This window comes from Dipteris shenzhenensis, chromosome 15 (genome assembly GCF_047967505.1).
Source record: "Dipteris shenzhenensis isolate YYH24624 ecotype China chromosome 15, Dip_SZ_1.0, whole genome shotgun sequence".
In the NCBI taxonomy this organism is placed as follows: Eukaryota; Viridiplantae; Streptophyta; class Polypodiopsida; order Gleicheniales; family Dipteridaceae; genus Dipteris; species Dipteris shenzhenensis.
Genome location: NC_141610.1, coordinates 31,284,031 through 31,306,130, shown reverse-complemented (window position 1 = coordinate 31,306,130; position 22,100 = coordinate 31,284,031). Strand labels below are relative to the sequence as shown.

Sequence of the window (22,100 nt, the reverse complement as noted above, 5' to 3'; positions counted from 1 at the left end):
GATTGTGAAATGGCTCACACACCTATGCTTGTGAAATAGATATAGATTCATGAGATCATGAGCATTGTACAATAGTATCATCGAAATGTGGTACTAAATGTTCCCCATGGTTTATCTAAATTACATTTAGTAAAATGTGCTCTCTCTATCTAATCTATATCTATATATATATTAGCCATAACTTGTATGAGAGAGATGATCCTATGGCTTTCTTTTTCCGTCGTGCCTCAGCTCCTCCTCCTCCCCCCCCTCCTCCTCCTCCTCCTCCTCCCCCTCCTCTCGATCTCCTCCTCCAACTTTCCCTCGCCAATTTCCTTTCAGGTACCTTCTTCCCCCGATCCTTCTCTTCCTCTCGCCATCTCATCTCCCTACATTTTGCTCACATTTGGAATCTCGCGGCTCACCTGCTCCACGATTGCTGTTTTCCTGGCGTTTTTCCCTCCGTTGCTCATCCACATTACCCATCTTCTGTGCCGTGTGTGTGTGTGTGTGTGTCTCGCGCTCCATTCACCAAAACCACCGTTTTTTTGTTGCGATCGTTTGCTGTACTCATCGACAGGAAGCAACCGGTCCAACGATGATGCTGCCGCTCCCCCGGACGGTCGGGTGGCTGAAAAGGGCACCCTTGCCGCAGTTGCAAATAGCATCAGACGTTGCGTCTCCGGCATGAGTCCTTGGGACATCTCTGACTTAACCCTCGGTCTTTACAAGATATCTACGCGACATGCGCTTGAGGGTACCACCGACACCATCTCTGGATCTCCTGTCGTGGAAAAGTGAGTGATCAGGCTTAATGTGAACGTTCGCGTAATTTCAACAATGGCCGCAAACTCTGCCTGCTCAATTGAACGGATTATCCTTGTCGATCGTTTCAGGCAGGAGCTTCAGGAGTTGCTATACTGGTTGGATTGGGCGTGGGCTTCTTACCACCCTGACGAGAAATCCGTTATCAATTTTTTGAAGGTCTTCATGCGTATGCTTCCTTTTCTTCCCATTCAACCGGCGGACTTACCGCTGGCTTCCGAAATTCACATTAACTTGTAAGAGCGGGTTTTGTACAGATCAAGGAGGACCAATTAAAGAAACACGTGAAAACTTCTGCTATTCTGAAGCCTTCTTATTTTATTGCATTCGATGATGCCAAGTGCTGTGTCATCATGAGCATACGTGGAACGTACGCCGCGACGGATGTTTTGACGGACTTGCAGCCACACAGTGAAAAGTTTGAAGGCGGGTAATTTACAAAACCGGTCTTTTCTGCCGTTGGTTTTCTCTCTCTCAAGTCGCTTTGACCTCCCTAACATTTCTGTGAACGATCTGCCACGTAATACACGAGACTGAGCCGATCGCCCTGCAAACAAACTCTGCGGAAACTCTATTAAACAGATACTCTGCGTGGCACAATCTAACGCTTGAAGCGTCGTGTGTTCATTCATGGAAATAAACATTTCCACCATCTTGTGTGCCAATGCACATGCCCATGAAGCCAATGAAAGCAGGGGATTGATGTCTATCTTGTATTTTGCATCTTCATATCTCTTAGGCTCAATATGACCATCTACGACGAATCCATATTGGCGTTCCTATTGATGGGCACTGCTGTCCCAATAGTCTTCCTGTACTATTGAGGGGCTTGAATAAGAGTAGTATCCGATGAAGTGGTGGAAGCTTTACATTGGGCTGCAAATCTGAAAATTTTGAGGCAGCCTACCACGCTCACTGCTCAGGACTATGTGATGAAGGCTGTAAATTGGCTCTGATGTACCTTAACATGTGCGTGCTCATCACTCTCAAATTCACGACGACATGTGATCCTTCATATGGCATGACCGTGCGATGATGATTATGCATAGAGTATGTTTTACTTCCAGTGTCTAAACCAATACTCAACCAATACTCTCTCTCTCTCTCTCTCTCTCACACACACACACACACACACACACACACACACACACACTCTTCAGGACTATTGCTAGTGTAGGGACAGGCCTATATATATGATATGTGGGCTCATTTGTAGGGGGTTCCTTAGGATGGACACAAGGGGATACCAGAACCTAGAGCAGGCATATGCCAAGTTTGGCTAACACTTGGATTGGTGGAGTCATGTGGTATGAGACACTGGGATTGAGGCCATGGACGTGCGTCATGCTTGGCTAACCTTAGGCTCGAAGGGTGATGCTTTATATTGGATCTTCAGCCGGGAGGTGAGCTAGCCAGCTCTCCCAACTTGGTCTTATCAATCTATGGTTGTTTTGTAGGTCTTGGCATCACAATAGAACATCCATGTGTATATTCCTACAAACACACCTTCATGTGGCCCTTGGACAACCAAAACACAAGGCAGTGCTTGCCCTAGATCCATACCCTTGCTGCCTTGAAAGACAGCCAGGGATGAAGTTGTGAGCCATTTGTCTACTTCAGTCCACCCCCTTCCTGCTCCTGGAGAGGTCTTTAGGTTGGCCTCCTACTTCTCCAATCTACGAGCCCAATTTTCTCTTCAAATGGATGCAATGGGTGAGCCCAACTTTTATAGGCCCAAGGGGGGCCCCAAAATGGACCAACCCCAGTAGCCCCAAACGAGCTAACTTTGCCGGTCTAATGGGGGACGACCTAATTGGCTATTACTGGCCTTGTTTGGCTAGCTTTGACCAGCCCAACCAAGCTTCTTTGTAACCTCCTAGCCATGTCGCATGTTGCGAGTGGCCCAGGCCCATAACAACCCCTAAGAAGGGGCTACAGACTTCTCCAAATAGGCACAGTAGACATGCTGTCGTTCCCCACCATCATTCTTGCTATGTTCTAGCCCTTGATTATCATCTCCAGCCCTATCTAACAACTTTTTCTCCAAACAACTTCTTGCTCTTGGATAGGTCCTTTAGGCTGGCCTACGGCTACTCCAAGCTATTCCCAAAGTGCTCTTCAAGTGGATGGAATGAGGCTCTCTTTTATGGGGCCAAAGGGCCCCTAAAATGGACTACTAGACCCTGATCCTCGAAGTGTCCTCCACCTCCACAAAGGTTCCTTGTGATAGAAGAGTGCTCAATGGAAGAAAGCTCACATGGGAGAGGAGAAGTTGGAAGAGACACCACAACAAGAGGATAAGGACCAACACATAAATATCGTATTGATCATCAACCATGTAATACTAAGGCTTCTAGGTGCTCCACACACTACACATAGGTTCCACTTGTAATACAAGTCTCCACAACCCTATCGAAATCCTAGTCAAGATACAATCCTTCAATCACCTTGATGATTACATCTCAACACCCCCTCAATACCGAGGAGTATTGCACTACATCAAGTAATATGAAAATAGGAGAAGCCTTTGCCAATCAGGCTTATTACAAGTTTTTGGATTTACAAGGAGACATTGTATTAATTGAACACCACACTACATGACTAAAGTAGTGCATTGATTAAAGTAGATGACTCTGTGAACTTGCTTACCTTCTTGCTCCCTACCTTTGCCATCCACGCACAATGACCAACACAAGGTTGTTTGTCACCATTTGGTACTTCTCTCAAGAAATAAAGTATAAACTTTATTAGAATTGATGCCCACAAGGGACTAGGATTAGTCCAAGAACTAGGAATGCATGCATTTCGCTAACCTTTAATGGGTTAAAGTGTTGGAGTTTGTGTAGGACTAAGTGGCAAAAAGTAGGTCCCACAAGGCAAAACACACCCAAGAGATGGCATCACGATCTTAAGTCGCATTGATTTAAAAAGCGAGTACCATTAGGTAAGGATTCATCCTCAGGATGTTCATAAGACAGCTTTTTGGACCACTTTCGAATTGTATGAGTTCTTGGTGTTGCCGTTTGGGTTAACCAATGCACCAACCACTTACAATCGCATGATGGACAGGATTTTCAGACCATACTGACATTTCACAGGCACTTTCTTTGATGACATCTTGGTCATTTCAAAGACACAAGAAGAACATAAGGAGCACTTGGCCACCGTGTTCCAAGCACTTCGAAATCACAAGCTTTTACAAATGGCAAGAAGAGCGAGTTTTTCCTTGATGAGATTCACTATCTCGAGCACATTATCTATAGAAAGGTTTTGATCTTGAGGGAAGATGTTGAGGAACCATCTCAACATCATATGTTCGATATGTGCATAGCACTAACTCAATAGAGTGCTATAAAGGAAAGGGTTAGAAGCCGTAACCCTAATCCTAAAGGGTTTGTTTATATTTTATTTTTTAAACTAAATCTAGTGTACAGTTCGTCATTTGTGGTGTGCTCTCTCACTGTGCCCTCTCTTCTCATCTCCACTCCTCTCCTCTCCTCTCTCCATATTTGTTTAGGGGCGGGGGGGGGGACCGATGAAAACCACTTCATTCAATAGATTTGCCAAGATTGGGGCTAGGGTATCAATCCATTTGGAACAAAACATAGCCATTGATGGATCCCGCAAAGAGAAGAGCTATATAGGAATGGCTAGAGCTTACCTCGGTACATGAAGTACATAGCTTCCTCGGGCTTTGCTCATAGTACAAACACTTCATCAGACATTTTGCTGATATAGCATAGCAGCCGCATTACATGATTTGACCAAGAAATCTGTAGTCTTCAGATGGGGAGTAGGGCAAAGGACAACTTTCAACGCTCTCAAAGAGAAGCTAACAACCGAGCCAATTCTCGTTGTTCCAAATCTACACAAACAGTTCGATGTGCATTGTGATGCATGTGGGGGAATAGGAGCTGTTCTTCATCAGGATTGTCGAGTCATATCTTATGAGAGTCGGAGGGTGCGTGATCCAGAAAGATTCAGTAGCCACTCTTATTGGTTAAATTTGCCAAAGAAGATTTTGGGATGGTGTGTTCTTGTAGCGGCATTGGGGATTCAACAATATGAAGAGGCTTTTTCTTTTCACACTCTTGATTGGCATTTTGCTGGGAAAGGAGTGGCTCTATTGTGGGAACCTGGCAGTGGATTACATATGACATACTATATTTTTTATTTTAATGGACAGCAAATTGATTTGATCGTTGACATTTATGGCTTTGTGGCCAAGTTTTGTAATCTAGGAGTATGTAATAAAGACAAGCATGCTTCATTTCGAGGTGTCTCTCATGAATCTTCTTCGCCTATTTTGTTTTGCAATATGATGGAGTTAACAATATGTTATGTGAGCCAGATTGTATTCCTTATGTATATTTTATTCAACTTGATTTCTCAACGATTTCATGGTCTTTATTCCATGGATTTGAAATTTGGTCCAGTGGATTTTGGACTTACTAGCAGGATTGTGGATTTAACCCTGGGTGAAATATTCGTTGCAAGACCTTTACGTTGTGCTGTAATTTAAGATTCTATGCTTCTTGTGGATGCTCTTAGTGAGGTCTTAGTGGACTGTGAGGGGTCTTAGCTTCTCCAAAATTGTATTTTCAGATGTTTTTCCATCTGAATTGCCTTATAGTTTACCTCCTTAGTGAAGTGTAGATCATAAGATAAAAAAGCTTGAGAAGCTTAAATGATTGTGGTGTTTGTGGATGACATTACTCTTAATTACTTCTGTAATGCTTTGCACTTTTACGTGGTTTAAAAGCAAGATGAGCTTATGCAAGACTTTAATGAAATATGTTAACAAAGGGGATGCCAATAATGCGGTGGTAGATGCCTTGGTTCGCATTGGGTATGTGAACATCTGAGTTTCCTTGAGATTCAGCCTGATACTCAATGGGCACTTCAACCATACATGACAGCAGCTCTAGGTTTGGGCATGCCCATAACAAAGGGGATACCAATAATGTGGTGGTAGATACCTTGAGTCGCATTGGGTATGTGAACATCTGAGTTTCCTTGAGATTCAGCCTGATACTCAATGGGCACTTCAACCATACTTGACAGCAGCTCTAGGTTCGGGCATGCCTAGAGAATTGAATGGTTCAAATTCAAAAGAGAGAGAATTCAAGATCAGTACTCTATTCAGAATGGTGTCTTATTTTGAAAAAGCAAAGTCTGTGTACAAGACATTAGGAAAAGAGTCATGACACCCATTGTGAACCATGCTACAAAACCTTAAGGTTCAAGTGGCTGTTGATTTCTAGCAGGATTTGTGTAAATCTGCGAAGGAGAAGGTTTAGTTATACCCAATTAGAAGCACTCGCCTGGAGTGTCTGCAACCTTTAAATACATTATGAACTGGTGAAATTTACAGGCTATCAACATGTCATCATGGGCCCTATCCTGTGGTTTGCATAATTAATAGCATTGCTTGTTACCTCCTGGTGTGAGGATTTAAATCTAGTGTGCAGTGTCGTTGAATTAGGGACACCTTTGGGTATGGCTACATATATGAGATGAGGGCTTATTTTTGCGGATCCCATGGGTACACAAAGGGACCTAGTGCACGCCTATGCGTACACCTAGATTGGTGGATTCTTGTGATATGGGACACACGGGTCTAGGATTTCACTCCGGTTTGTGCTTGGCTACTGCTTATCCCAGTGCATGTTTCAAAGTCACACACTTCGCTGACGCTGAGCTTATCTACAAATTGGAGAGACACAACTTACATGCATCAGCACCCAGGAATATGTGAAGGAAGTATTAGAGCATCGAAAGAGGGTTCTGGAAATGGCACATAACCAGGTCAGAGCTTCTGTCTGGCCTTGGGCTGTAATTTTGGTGTGATCTAGACTCTAGAGCAGCTGGAGTTACAGCTGTAACTTGGATTTGACATTTTTTCTCTCCCATAGATTCTGTAGGATCTTGAGTGGACATTGAATAGAGTTGTTTCAACCTCTGAGGATGCTGTAGAATTCTAGCTTCCCATAGATGCTGTAGGGTCTTGAGTGGACATTGATAGAGCCAGGACAGAAAATGAAGTCTTACAAACGGGAAATCAATCCAATGGATAAATAGCAAGGGTACATTGGGGAGCAGGTTCAAATGGCATTTAACTTGCAGAAGAAGGACCAGCTTTCACGATCTAAAGGTGGAAAGGGGTAGATGGACAAAACCCAGAATTCCAAGGGACACGAGAACTTGCAGAATCTGCTCCCCAGGGGAGGTAGAAAATGAAGAACACATGCTCCTCCATTGCCGAGCATGCATGCATATTAGGGAGAAATACAGCAGCAATGCTACCAGTCTCAAAACCCTCCTGGAACAGCGAGCTAAGCAACTGGGTGCCTACCTAAAGGAAGTTTTAGGCATCACGGCAACGTCCTCGACCTAGCACACCAGTTAGTTAGATACATACCTGCAGCATAGCAAGTTTTGTTAAAATTTTCTCCTCAGAATTTTTGTATGTAAGAGCCATTATCTATTTGATAGTGTATCCTGTCCCATAGACCCTGAAGGGTCTTAAGCAGACTTTAATGCAATCATATTCTCTCTCTCTCTCTCTCTCTCGCGCGCGCGCACACACACACACACGCGTGCACACCAGAGAGGCTTATGAGCGCTTGAGGTGCCTATCATGCATTGTTGGTCTGTCTCGCACTTGCAAATTTATGTAGATGTTTTAATGATTTGAATAATTTTCTTATTACAGGCTTCATAGCTGATAATTATTTTGGTTGCACATGATTTGCAGTTTTGCGCATTCAGGGATGTTGTCAGCAGCTCGTTGGATCTTGGAGAATGAGACAGACAACTTGCAAACAATTTTAAGTGAACATCCTGTACGTGCGTTACATCACATCAGACATCAGCACAGTTTGTACTATGCACTCTTTTTTGTTTTACATCTTGGATGGAAGGAGGATACTAGTCAATGCCAGTCCTGCAAAGATGTGAACGTGAAGGCCTCACACAGCTCTTCTCCAATTTCTCACTACACATGTGCATGAGAGATAACCTCAGATCTGGAAAAGTATAGCAGAAAATGCTCCAAATACAATATGCTTCTTCATAAAAGGTGGACTGCTGGTAGACAATCCTGCCATAAAGCTATAAACTGAATGCTGGAACTAAAAGCTCTGCCAAGTTCTGAAAACTAAATGCAAGTGTGCCCTTACTCTTAATGCCCAGACTTCTCTTTCTGCATGCCTTAGATAAGCCATGTGTAGACCTAAATACCCTAATGCCACCCTTCTCACGCGTCACTCTTGTCTTGAATGAGTAGTGTAGTAAATACCCTAATGCGCCTTTAGACACCCTAATGCCACCCTTCCAATGTGTCACTTTTTTCTTGAACGAGAAGTAGCATGGTAATCCCACTGAGAAGGTGATTGCTTGGTCGGATATTGATCAAGTGGGTCAAACTACCGATATTCGGTAGTTCCATCACTGCCTTTGTGCAGTTATCCATCTTGAACCTTTTCAAAACCTTGAGACAATACTTTTCTCAATAAATAAAGATCCAGTCTAATTTGCTAAGGTCATTGCAAAGGAGTGTTTCCTATTTAAAGAATAATGATTTTATCCTCCTATGTCATCTGAAAAGAGGCACAGGTGGAAATTGTATGGACTTAAAAGGAGACCAATTGTTGTAAAGCAGTTGTAGTAGTGAAGCTCTCACGGCCTATGGCTACTTATACCTTAAGAAGGTCTACACTTTTTTTGAAATCTCTGCTTTGGCTTGCCCTTTGTTTCAATTTGGGCCTAGTTTACAATATCTGATTTTTGCAGTCAATGACACCTCCTCGCTTCTGTGGAACTGCTCTCAAGAATGTTGAGAATCCTTGAGCCTTCTAGGGTCTTCATCTACCATCTGGAAGGATTCTCTCCTTTGTAGGGTTCTATCTCCCCCGGTGGTTGTGGCTCCTTAGCTTTTGACTTCAAGTCGTTAACTACCTTCAACACCACCTTCTCACAAATTGCTAGCCTAGATTCAATGGTGCAATCGGAACAATTCCCTTGAGCTAGGACACCCTCTCCTGAAAGATAACGTCCTGGATCATCAAGATCTTCTTTGTTTACTGTACAATTGATAGGCTATTGACTCATTGTTTTCGTCAAAGATGCATCTTCTAACTATCCTGACCTCCTTGCTGACATGTGCACAAGCATTAGAACCAAAGATTCTTAAAGTAGTAATAATAGATTTTCTATCCCACTATTTCTTGGAAGGAGTCTTCAACCACTTTGGTCATGGTCTGGTTCAGCTGTGCTGATTGCCTGCTTTAAAAGGACCTTGGAGGGTTATTTCCCTTCAGCATACTCCAGACTCATCTCCACCATGGAACAATTCTTCCTTTTTGTAGCCCGACTGTGCTAGGATGTGTGTGCTGTTCATCTTGATGGTAGTTAGTTGTTTTCTTGTCTTGTTCTCAACCTTAGCCTTCCATTCTTTAAATTTTTCTTTACCAGAAAGTACACTGATTTCATACAGCTGAAATTTTCAATGAAGGTAAGGAATTATATTGGCCCTAATATCGGCTTGATGGTGTAAACTACTCGGTGCTTTCTATCAATTCAGATAATGGATTTTGCAGAGGCGTTTGAATGAAATGATTGCGAGTTGCCAGACACATATACTTGAACTTAAGAGTTTGCAATTAAGCTGGAATTAAGACTTATACAGCTTAAACACAAAGTGACATCATTGGAAATTGCAATATGAATGAGGGGCCAAGACGGCCCCCCCCCCTTATCCAGGCTCACTTTATTCTTGAAAATGGAGATACAAGACCAAGGTGCAATGCACATTCCAAACTGATGAACTCAGTGAAAGCCTAGGACCTAGATACAAGACTCAAGAGCATATGTACAAGGTAGACAACAAAAAGGAGGACTCCAAGCTTAGGTTTCAACTCTTGGCTTGCCCAATCCACAAGGAAGAAGCCTGTAACAATCACCACTTACATCCGGCATTAGAGGCAAGCACTAGTTTCTAGAAAGATAGTAGAAACAACATGAAATAGTGCTGTAAATGAGATAAACTTGACAATACAGGCTCCCTTCGTGACTTGACCCTTTTGTAGATGAAGTCCTTGATGCCTCTGAAGCTACCTTGGGTGAGGAGAGTGTGGAAATGGGGCTGGAATGAGAACAGCTTAGAAAAACAGCCTGTAGGCTAGAGAGAGAAAGCTTTTATGGAGTGATAGCTGTAGAGAGAGAGTGCCAATGCTGATGTCAAGGGAGGGGATGTAAGAGAGGAGCTGCTGCTGTTCCAGAGGTGCACAGAAAAGGCAGATTTCTGCAAGGGGAATGGGCTGAAGCAGTAGAGAGAGAAATTTTGCAGTAGAGAGAGAAAGACTGCAGCAGGAGAGAGAAAGGGGCTGTGGCTACTCCAGGCTAGGAGAAGGAGAGAGGATGCTGCTGCTGTTCCAGAAGAGCTGAGAGGGGGCAGATTTATGGAGAGGAGGGGCTGGAACTGTAGAGAGAGAATGTGTTGTTGTAGAGAGAGAAAGTGTTGCTGAGGTGAGAGAATGGCCTGGGGAGAAGCTGGCTGCACCCAAGGAGCTGGAGAGGTTCTGCTGCATCATCCAAAAGGACGAATTTTCCATGTAGGGAATGAAGGGGAGAGGCCTTCTTTTATAGACTCACCCCCCCCCCCCCCCCAGGCTTAGAGTGCAAGGTGGACACTGTCACAGATTTTTGGTGGGCTGCAGTCCCAAAGAGGACAGCCCACAACCTACCCCAAATCTACCAGACACTTGGCCTGTGTGCCTTGCCACTTGGGGCCAGACACTTGGCCTGTGTGCCTTGCCACTTGCCATGCATGCTGCCACATGTGTGGGACAGGTGGACTGACCTGCCAGCTCAGATTCCATGTGGTAGTCTACCACGTGTCACTCCCAAAAACCCTAAAATTTTAAAGTTGTCAGAATTCAATTCTAATTGCACCCACGGGTTTCTAACAGCTTGGACCATCTATTGACGTACTCTAAGGTCATAATTAAGCCATACTGAGCTCATTTGTTTGTCGTCTTATATTGTATCTCCATTACTCTTGGCATGGTGCCAGGCCCACACCCAAAGCTCAGGGAACATTCTCTTGAATGGCTCCTAGGTCAATATGCAATCTGTGCATTTGATTGGTCCCATGTTTGGGTACTCAAGTGGGGTGTGGTTTCCAGATGTCCCTCTCAAAGAGAAGCCATCACTCTTGTGGGTCACTAATGCCCATAACCCCAAGCAATGGGGTCCACCCTCAAATGCTAGACCTAGTCCCCATTGTCTGTAACTGAATGATAGGAAAACATTTCATTTCTTAATAAGCATACTTTTGAAAAAAACAAAAAGAAATAGTACCAAGCAAGTGGATACATGTTGAAGCAGGATGACAGATGGTCATCTCTTGGCAAAGTTAGATTGGACTAACTCTAATAGGGCTTTTGGGTCCAAAACGTGACCTCCTTCAGGAATATGCATTTCTATTTTGGGGGGGGGGGGGGGGGGAACGGGGACCCCATATTATTTCCTCTATCATGTGTACTATACATTTTTTTGTGTGGGCTTCATTCTAGTGGGAACTGCACTCGTCTATAGCTATTTGTGTTTAGTTTGCGCCAAATATTGCAATCATTTAAGTTTTTCTTTAAAAGTACATATGGGGCCTAAATTTATTGCCCTTCAGATTTTATCTCATGCTCTTCACGTACTAACTATCAAAAGGGTCATCGCTGGCTGCATGGACAGGGATACAAATTGATTCTCACTGGGCATTCACTTGGAGCTGGTGCTGCATCATTGTTAGGCTTTCTTCTACGGGAATCTCAAGGTTCTGGAAACCAAAGAATCTCTTCAAGACTAGGGGTCCCATCCTCTATGATTGAATGTTGGGGCTTTGGGTGTCCACCATGTGTTGACAGAAATCTTTCTGAACAGGCAGTCTTTATAAAAAATGTGGTTCTTCAGGTGTGTATGAATTTCTCAGTGAAATCAGCCTTGTGTGATTGGCTTTTGCATATGTAATGATTGTGGGATTGCCCTATGTCTTTGTTGAATATGGGAGATGAGGATAGAGATTTGAGAGAGAAAGAGTGAAAGCTTCATATGATAAAATGACCATAGTGGATTGTTTCTTGCTCAACTAAGAAATGAATGAACTGCCAATAAAGAAACAATTGCCACTGGTGGAGTGTCCGGTGTCATAATCACAGCCTAATCTGAATCACTGAAAGCAACACCCTGCGAGGCATAGAACCAAACCAAGAGATTCAGTACCCTGCTGATAAATAAAAACACTCTGTACAGCATTCCAATGCTGTGTCTTTGGACTGGATAAACCTGCTCAACTGGGATACACTGAGCTGAATATCTGGGTGGATATTGCATCGGTATACAACAGCCTAGTTCCATTGGAGTAGAAATGGACTGGCAGTCATGAAAATTGAACCTTTGTAATAGACCCGGTGTATACTTGGACTGTTTGAGAACAATGCTGTCATCCGATTGCATAAATCGAATGCCTAGATAACAGTGTAACAGGCCCAGATTTGGCATGTCAATGAAGCTTCAAGATCATTCTTGAAATCTGCAGTTTTCACGTCACTTATGCCTGTGAGCAGCATATCATCCACATAAAGGATGACAATCAGAAAATCCATTTTTAATGTATAGGATACTTTCAATTGGACTACTCTATAGACCCCGACTGGTCAAATATTTAGGAATCTTCTCATACCAAGCCCGTGGGGCTTGTTTGAGCCCATAAGGTGCCTTATGGAGGTTGGATACTTTGTCTTCCTGACCAAGCACATGAAACCAACAGGTTCAGTCACATTTGAGAAAGGTTGTTTTGATGTCTAACTGATGTACTTTCCACCCAAAATGAGCAGCCAATGAAACAACACATTTGATGGTGGTCCTCTTGGACAGATTTCATCAAAGTCTATCCCCTTTTTGCTGAGAATATTCTTTGGCAACTAACATTGCCTTGTACTTGTCAATGGTATCGTCAGATTTTCTCTTTGTCTTGTATACCCACTTTGTCCCAATAGCTTTCTTTCGAATGGGCAAATCCAGAGATCCTCTGTATTGTTTTCTTGGATAGGATCCAATTTTGACTTAGTCTCTCTCATCCAATGCTCATCGTCTTGAGCATTTTCAAAGCTGTGAGGTTCTTCTATATCACATAGGCATAGAATCACCATCAATAATCAAGTAGATTCTACCATAGTTGACTATTAATGTACATAGTTCATACATGGAACTAAATAATACACAAAGAGATTCAACTTGAAACTGAAAGCTCAAAGTTGAAACCGATTACTAGATCAAAGGTAGAACATACTAGAGCAACGCTTCACGACTTAGAGTCTATACTTTACAATTTACGGGGCTGTGTGGACTCTAGAGTGACTACAGCTTGGAAGAGAAGGATGTGTAGAGGGGGTTGTGTGCACTGAAGGCGCAACAACCATCCTTAAGATAGAATAAGAAGGGAAGGAGATGGCAATGTACACAAACAAGTGCCAAATAGATTTAAAGTGGCAAATGGATTTTAAGGTACATGTTTGATACTTACGTCAACAGAAACTCAGTACGAAGACCTTTGCATAAATGGATGCTCAAGTATGTGTGTGTGTGTGGATTTGTATGTGTGAGAGCATATTTTATACTATGGTCTACGCCCACTATTGGGCGTGGATGATGCCAGTGGGGATGTCATAGTAGCTAGTCCTTGCTATGTGTGATGGAGTTTATGGTTTTCAATCTTACGAGTGACTATCATGAGATTGAAACTGCACTATGCATTGTGTTTTTAGAGGATGAGTTTGGGCATGTTCTTGGATTCTATCACACTTTTGTGTTTTTCATCCATGTTGCATCTTGCTCACATTGCAATAAATTCTATATAACTAAAGTGGTGTGTTGCCCTTTGCATCTTGAATGAAGAGAATGTGGACTACTTTTTGATTAGCCTTCGCCTTTAGTGCTGTTGATGAGACTGCAGATTCATAGATCTGTACCATGCCGAGGCAGGATGGGAGTCTCATCAAAACATGCTTGTCAGTCTCTACCTCGGTCTCGACTACAGAGAATATAGAGTCGTAGATCTCTACAATGTCCAAGTGGCCGTAGCTCGCATCTTGCCTCAATCGGGAATTGCAGGGGTGGAGTGCTGCACTGTCCCATGGTGATCCGTAGCACATGTGAGAGATGGATCTCTATGTATCTTAGAGCTGGATGAAACTATATTCGCTTGAGTGATGGAATTGCTCTCTATAGAAGCCATGCTCTCCCTCCAGGAAATCGAGGTATCATAGTACAAGACACTGTCTCTCGTAGTGCAGATGGGCTAGGATCATTTGAAATAGGATAGCAGAACTCCTGCAGAGGTTTCCCTCATCAGGCCTCAAATTTTTTATGGGGGTCAGGATTCCTTCCCGGCCCGTCTTCTCTTTGCACATGCATCAGTGGACAATTGTTGGGAGATTGTAACAAGAATCAATGCTGGGCATGTTTAGAGTTCTAGATGCACAGAGAACTACCCTTGCTGCCATCATTCTGCTCCATGATGGAGCAGAAATGCTTATTTTCAACTGCTCCCAATTTGAGTCCAAAGGGCCCATCAACGAGCATGGTACTGATACTGCAATCTCTGATCAAGAGGCGGTTGTTGCTCCTTTTGTGCTATGCACAGCCTCTCATGAATCCAAGGATGTGAAAGGTGCTTCTCTTGCTCTCTCTGAAGAGTCCCTAGTCAGTGTCCCACAACTTCTCCTCTTGAAAGAATGCCTCTCTCCTAGCAATCGCTACCCGATGGAGTGGTCCCTGTTGAAGGGCTAGGAAGCCAGTTTGAGCTCATGGCTCCTTGAGTTTGAGCTCATGGCTCCTTGAGACATCCAAGATCTGCTATGAGAGCTACTTGTCCAAGCATAACAAGTCCATTGTGCGGACATTGTGAGATGAGCCTTATTGTGTTCTTGATGAGAAGGAGAATAGGAAGATGGGTGGAAGCGGTGGTACTTGTTGATATGATACGCAACCTCCTGTATCCAGAGCCGAATCATAAATAAAGAAATGATCAAGGCTGGCATGGATGGTCCCCTATGTCTCTTGTTGGACTAGGAGTATCCACACTGATTTGAAACTTCCGCAGACTACGCGTCTTTGCCTTTGATCCTCAAAACATGGACCTGAATACCTCTGGGCAGTTAGTTGAGACGGTAGACCTTTAGAATCTCATTTTTTGCTGGATAAGAATAGCCCTCCAAAGGGATTAATGCTCTACTGAGCTGGCTTCTTTAATGCAAAAATTTAAACAAGTGTGTATTCATTTGCTAAGAAAACAAGATGGTAAATGCTATGGGTAATAGATGGAACACACACATTCATGGAACTTTGTTTTTCAAGATCCAGGTTTCCATGCAGTGGAAGGCATGCTAGCAGGCTCACTTCACTTGCTAATGTATTGATCACCAGCCTCCTATTGTACGAACTTCTCTACTTCTCAGCACTCCTTGCACCTGCCATAGATTGGTTTGTGGAGGGAACATTCTGTGTACTCATCTATTTCACATCTTGCACAACTGTAGTACATAATTATGAGAGATTGCCTTAGCTAGATGAAAGGGATGCAGCTTTGAAAGGGGGTATGGGGAAATTGTGCACAAAAATGGATATGCACTGATAATGGTGCAAATGTTTATGAAGGAGAGCGTCAATGACAATTGCACTGATCATCTGAATTCTCTACCTACAGGATGATATCGTTGCTCGTGCAAGTGTTGCAGCCTTGGAAGATTTACGTTCAGAGATCTTGCAGACTGACTGGTAAGACATTGTCACTGCCTGCTGATGTAATAATTTGTGAAGGAATGCCTGTTTGTAGCTGAGGATATGTTGCAATCCCAGAAGGGTTCCTGGGCCATATTTTCTTGCACAAGGAGGGATCAAATAAAGGAAAGTGAGACTGACGATCGTTGCTATGAAGAAAATCCATTTGGATGAGTTCTCTTTAGACTTGAGAAGGGTGCTCTGGCTAATGCTTCAAATCTGAACTTTAAGTACAAAAGTGTACAAAAGTGACAGTTTATGATACAGCTGTGGCTTTGGTGTTAGTCCCTGCATGGAGACAGGAAGCCAGGAAATTGTGCTGAGTGTAATGTTTAGGTAATGGGTTCTCCCCCATCAAACAATCCATTGTATGCTTTATTATAGGTAGCCAGCAGACATGCACTGGGACACCACTACGATGTCTTCATGTGTGGAAAGCCACGAAACTTCATGTTGCATAATAGTGGCCATCTGTGTGCTAAAAAATTTGAATACTTTTTTGGTATACCATCTATGGGCTCACAAGTATGAGAAAGTTCATGGTATTTGATGTGAAAAATTGACGGCTACTTTGTTTCGGTTGGGATGCTTAATGTTCTTCTACAGGGCTCATGTGTTGCAGGATGGAAGCATGGCCAAGAAAATGCTGGGTCTGGTCAATAGTACACAGTCTGCCCTAGGAAATGTTGAGCAAGCATTGGGTTATGAACAGGGTTCCTTTTATCAGCAGGCAAAGAGCTTAAGTTATGCTGCAATGGTGAATTCTTTCAGGGAAAGCATGATCAGAGGTCAATATGCTCCACCAGGTCATTATGGTATGCGTGGTCTGTCAGAGTCTTATGCGATGCATGGTCCACCAGGATATTATGGTATGCATGGACCCCCACCTCCCCATGGTATGCAGGGTCCCGCGCCACAAATTCTTACTGGATTGTTGTCATTCGGAGCAGCTGCAGTCAGTTCATATTTTCAGACACCTGGTAATCACCACATGCCCTTTGCAAAAGGTGAAAAGTCACATTAATATATATATATATATAACAAGAAAGATTCTTGGCTTGATGTTAGAACTCGTGACACCATTTGTGATAAAAGAATCCCTGTTATCCTTGCAAATAATTTTTTTTGTCCCCTATTGATTTCCAACATTATATCTCAAGAGATGTGTTTAAATGTCACTTATCTGTTTGGAGAGAAACTGGTTGGTACTAGGGTCATAACATTTTGTCAGCTTGATTCTATACCGCTTTATGGCTTGCATGAGCCTTTTTTGCTACATAAAGGAATGTGTATTTGTAGTTGAGCATGTCTGAGGGTATAAACCAATGTTTTGTGCTGATGAATTTGGTGAGGATTTCCTAGTACCTACTTCATGCTTACACTGCTGACATTGTGGAGTTTATGTTTTGTACAAGGTAGGAGGAGTGTCCCCCCATCTTAAAATGCCAAATGGCATTGTACTCCCACCTGTCCTGGTTTCTTGAATGCCATTAGTATACAGGAATGGCAAGGCACAAGTCAATGCCTTTTGTGCTGTCTCTGACTTGGCAGCCCTTTGTTTCCCTGGACGCTCTCCACGTCCACCTCCCTCACAATCCTCCTAGCAAATAACTTTCCCATTGCCCTCTTTCCTTGCATCTTCTAGGCTATTTTTTCTGCATCAGCTTCTAAGCTCAAAGTTCAAAGTAGAATCTTTTGACATATGAAAAGTGGAAATTCAGCACCTTTGTTTATCTGTGTCATGTGATGATTTGGAGGATGATGGACTGAATGCTGTGACACTCCTGTTCCTATTCCCTTTGATATTGTGCCCTGGTCAGTATGTCTTCTAGTCAGGGGGTATTTGAGCCTACATTTGTAAGTTAGGCAAGCTAGTCAGGGCTAAAATTTTATTTATATCTTGATGCGAGGAGTAATATTTAGTGAGTTTCCAGATTACACAATGTGAAATCATCCAGTCCCTTGACAGAGCCAGTGAACCGAATTGATTCTCGCAGTTTATCTATCAGTTAAAGCTACTAATAGATATGTGACTTTGTTATATCATGCCTTGAAAATATGTTTTTTCAACTCCCAAGGAAAGCTCCTCATTCAATTGGAGCTACTAAGGAGGATATTTTGAAACTGATGAGAGTTCGTGAGACAAGACATGGCATCACCAAGGGAGTGTCTGGAATATTGAGTGCAGGGTTTAACTCGAGATTTAAGTGCTTATTTGCCAGTTCTGAATGAATAATGTGAGTAAGTCTCGATTACTTAATGCCAAAATATGAGCAGAAAGTGTTCCCCACTCTATCGTTGCAGCTTTTCTACCCTTTTGTTGATGAAACTTGAAAGATTGAGGCATCCATTAGACATCTCTTTGTTTCTAGCCGGTGATTTTATTAAGTAAATTAAGTTGTGTCTTTTGTTAAAACCTATCTGAGGGTTGAGGGAACTCTTATAGAGGCAATGCCTCTCAAAGACTAATCTGAGATATTTGAGGTGGTATTCCTATGGTGAATGTACACATAGGTGATCTAGGGATACCTAGGAAATCTCTCAAATATTCTTTGAAGGCCATGATCATCAACCTTTGGAATACTTGTGGGAGCATTAATGAGCCCAAAAGGCATCACTCTGGAAACAAGAATCCCCATTCCATGTTGAATGACATTTTATGCTGGCCCACTAGAGCTATGGATACTTGGTTGTACCTAGACAATCCATCAAAAAAGTTGTAGGCTTCTTTTCCTATGTCTCTTTTGTAACACATGCTCTGTGAATTGTAGTAGATAGTGGTCCTTACACATGGTAGCATTTACCTTTTTGAGATCAACACATACTCTAATCTTGCTATTCTTATTCAATACAACGACTGGGGGGGATACCCAATCCATATGTTCGAACTCATATATAAATCCTGCGTCGATGAGCTTTTGTATTTCTTCCCTCATGATTGTATCATACTTGGTACTCATGGGATAGGGCCTCTAATTAACTGGCCTAATATCATCCATCATAGGGATGGTGTGTTGAACAGCCTCAGGAGGCATAGCCTTCATATCTGTGTAATTCCAAGAAAAGAAATCTTTGTATTCTTGGAGGAGGGCAATCAGGGCTTCTTCTTGTTTGGACTGAGAAGTCATCATCTATGTAGACCATTTTATGGTCTTCATCCCCAAATGTGAGTTCTACTTCTTTAACCTTATATGGACTATGATAACCGTATTGGTTCCCTCCTTGGCCATTCTCTTAGTTTGCTCTAGAAGTATTTTGCAGTCTTGGACAATGTAGGACTGAAAGTTCTTGTGGACTTGGCCGATCAACATCTCCCTCTTTGTGATCCTCCAAGCCCTTTGGATAGGGTTGCTTCTCCTTATGAGAAGTTTTTTCTTGCTCCTGGTTAACTCACAATGCAAAATACTTGACTAACTTTACCCGAAAACAATACAATCTTGAAGAACAATACACAGTTGGAAACAGACTGGATAACTCAAAATAAAGACTGCAATTAGATTTCCAAACATTCAAAAGTACAGGAGAGATGGACACAAAAGTCTCTCTTGATATTTTCTTAAACAACAAATGAGCTCAGATTGAGCCAAAAACAGACTAATACCTTAGTCATACTGTAGTCTGATAACTGTTGGTGAAACGGTCAAGATTAGAAAGTCCAAATATGGAAACACAACCAATTATGATATTATAAAATCCATAAGAAACAACACTGTCATAAGGTGTAGCACTAGAGATAGAGTCATAGAGTCATTATTTCATGTTATTGACTTTTGAAATTCCCTCCAAATAGTGCTAGACTTTACAGAAAATTTAAAACTAAGGTAAACTATGTACCTATCTGAAAATTTTGACACAAAATATTTTTGGACTAATATTCGAAATTTTAATATTAAAAAAACTATCTTTTTTGTATCGGATATTTAAAGAGAAGCAAATAATTGTAAAATCATTCATGATTTAGAGATCATGAATTTTGACAAGATGCACTTTGTGCTACATATTTGTTTAGTGTAGATTAATATTTATGCTTTTGGGTAGTTGGCAATGATTATTTCATGTGCTATTATACAAGATAGGAAAAACACCTTAATGAATATAGAATGTTCACAGTAGCTACATAAAAATCCAATATGTAGATACTTTCAAAGGGAAATTCTCATCACAATTGGGAGTCAAAATGCTCATGCCCTCTTTTGGAAATCTGCATTGTGTAAATGATGAGAATCTTTTGTTTCACAGATAGCAGAAATCAAGCACACGTTGCTTCCATTTCCAACGAAGCATGCGATATTCCAACAAGCACAAGCAGAGAATTCATGGAAGGAGGACGGCTGTTTGTACCTGGTGTTCTTTATCATATAAGGCGCAATACTATTGAGGAAAAAGATTCACTGACGTGGAGCAATCTGTCAAGCCTTGTATTAGAGACAAATGGATTGACCGTTGGAGAGAATACAGGTACAGAAGTCCTAAAGAAAGATAAGTCTACAAAACAGGAAAATAAGTTGAAAGCAGATAGTGGCAAAGGCACTGTTGCAGTGAGACATACTATTGTGAGGGCTTCAGACCCAACACTGAGATTCATGAAAATTGTTTTGTCGAAATCGATGTTATCAGACCATAGCCTAGTGGCATACAAAGAGGGCATTCAAGATGCAATTCACTGGACTCAAGAAAAACTGTGTGTGTGATGCGTGCAATTCTTTGTCATTGATGGAGGAGAAACCGATTGTAGATGGGTTGGATAACAGTTCTCCTGAACATTCCAGATAACCCTAAATAGGCTTATGCTTGGTTACAATAAAGAAGGCTTCAAATGTGTATAAGCTGTACAGTTTGAAACATAAATTTTGCCAGTCCTGTTGGAGGAGACAACATTGATCAGGCAAGTATTTGCTAATAGGAGTCATTCCGAAAAGGAGTTCCCACATTAAGAGCACGAGGGATGGTGTTGTTTGTGTTCAGTTTGAAATGTTGTGCACAAAGTTCAAGCATGATGGATAGTGTCTACTGTATGCATCTTTATATATTTGTAAACGATGATATACAATGTCAAAGGAATACTAGGATGCATACGTGTCAACCTTGTCAAACTTCAACCTGCATCCCATAGGGGTTCTGGATTGTGTAGCACACTGACATTTTGAGCTTTCAGGGGTCGAGAAATGCACCTTTTTACAGAGCTAAAGAACATTGCAGAGCCATCGTGGTGGCATGGGTGGACATACTTGCGTCATTCTCGGAGTAACATGATTTACATCACATATTTGGTTGCACCATTTAATTTGAAACTACGGGCCAAAAATAAGAACTTGTGACTAAGCCAGTAAACAAAGTACAAATCATATTTACTTCAATTTGTGTCATGTATGTGGTTCCACCAATCAAAGAAGATTACAATGTTGGACTGTTTCCCTTCTGCACTATTTTCAAGAAATGGCAGTAAGGGAGATTCCCGTTTGTTTCTTGTGGGATATGGGGGTGCTTTCGGACCAGCCCTTTGTGGACTGCTTCACAGGGTTCCAGAGAAACGTTGAAGCAGTTACGGGAAGTATAGAACCATCGGATACCTCAAGCTGTGAAAATGTAAAAAAAGCTTGCAGGCGAGTCAAATGCCTACCATGGAGGTCGTCTGATATCTGTGCGTCACTGGCCTGCAACATTCAACCCAATGTGCTAGCTAGAGTATGATGTTAGCTATCCTCTTCCCAGCAAGTAATCTTTTAAATACCTTTTGACACAATTTTTGCATCATTGCATTAATATGGCGTAAATGTTTGACCTGGTCGAGGGTTATTCAATGCTTTTTTGAGTATTTCATATCCCTAAAACCGTGCTACTCTTTGCCATATAATAAATGGCAAAGGGGAAGCCAGCCTTTGTGTTTGCTATAATGGGCTGATGCTTGCCTCCATGTAAGACGCAAGAGGAGGACACTTGGCAGTTAGGGCTCTTCAAACTGATTAAAGGTTTAGTCAGATGTACCAATTAAGCTTGCAAGGAGGAGGATGGGTTGTAACTAAAATGGAACACCTCCATCTTCCTCTAGTGCATTCTGCTTTCTTAGCAAAACTGACTTTGTTATGAGTTGAAAACCCTAGAGTTCTAATGACATTCCAATACATACTACTACATCTGGCACATGAGAAAGAAGGCTAGATTTAGAAGAATCTCGGGTAAAATTGGAGACTACAAGCAATACCAATCCCCTTGTTTAATGGAATATGATAGATGTTTTGATCACATAACACAACAAAGTCTTGCAATAGAAAAGGAAAACATCAAATGCTACCTTAAGGGGGCAAGTTAGGGTAGATAGAATAAAGATTATTGAGCCATGATGTGCTCCACCTCAATTTACATCTTGGCATCTCATTTTAATAACCATGTCCAACAGTAAAAAATGTCATTTACATATTTTAATTTTCTTCTTTGAGTTTTTGAATATTGTTCTTGCTTCC

General features: G+C 42.1%; 1 protein-coding gene across 1 annotated transcript; it reads left to right on the top strand.

Moving 5' to 3' along the window:
• Positions 1 to 168: 168 nt before the first annotated feature.
• Positions 169 to 20,663, top strand: LOC147893687 (uncharacterized). The gene is made up of 9 exons (XM_087386648.1): positions 169 to 321; positions 560 to 776; positions 876 to 963; positions 1,062 to 1,234; positions 7,562 to 7,649; positions 11,554 to 11,772; positions 15,566 to 15,636; positions 16,246 to 16,619; positions 19,879 to 20,663. The coding sequence occupies exons 1-9, from the start codon at positions 204 to 206 to the stop codon at positions 20,328 to 20,330; spliced, it is 1,800 nt and encodes a 599-aa protein (XP_087242774.1). The 5' UTR covers positions 169 to 203; the 3' UTR covers positions 20,331 to 20,663.
• Positions 20,664 to 22,100: the final 1,437 nt, after the last annotated feature.

Bases quoted from the DNA above. Each gene is read 5' to 3' on its own strand.
- LOC147893687 (XM_087386648.1), top strand. From the start codon at position 204: ATGGCTTTCTTTTTCCGTCGTGCCTCAGCTCCTCCTCCTCCCCCCCCT. The intron at 322-559 runs GTACCTTCTTCC...ACTCATCGACAG, and splicing joins CCTCGCCAATTTCCTTTCAG to GAAGCAACCGGTCCAACGAT. The intron at 7,650-11,553 runs GTACGTGCGTTA...CTGCATGGACAG, and splicing joins CAATTTTAAGTGAACATCCT to GGATACAAATTGATTCTCAC.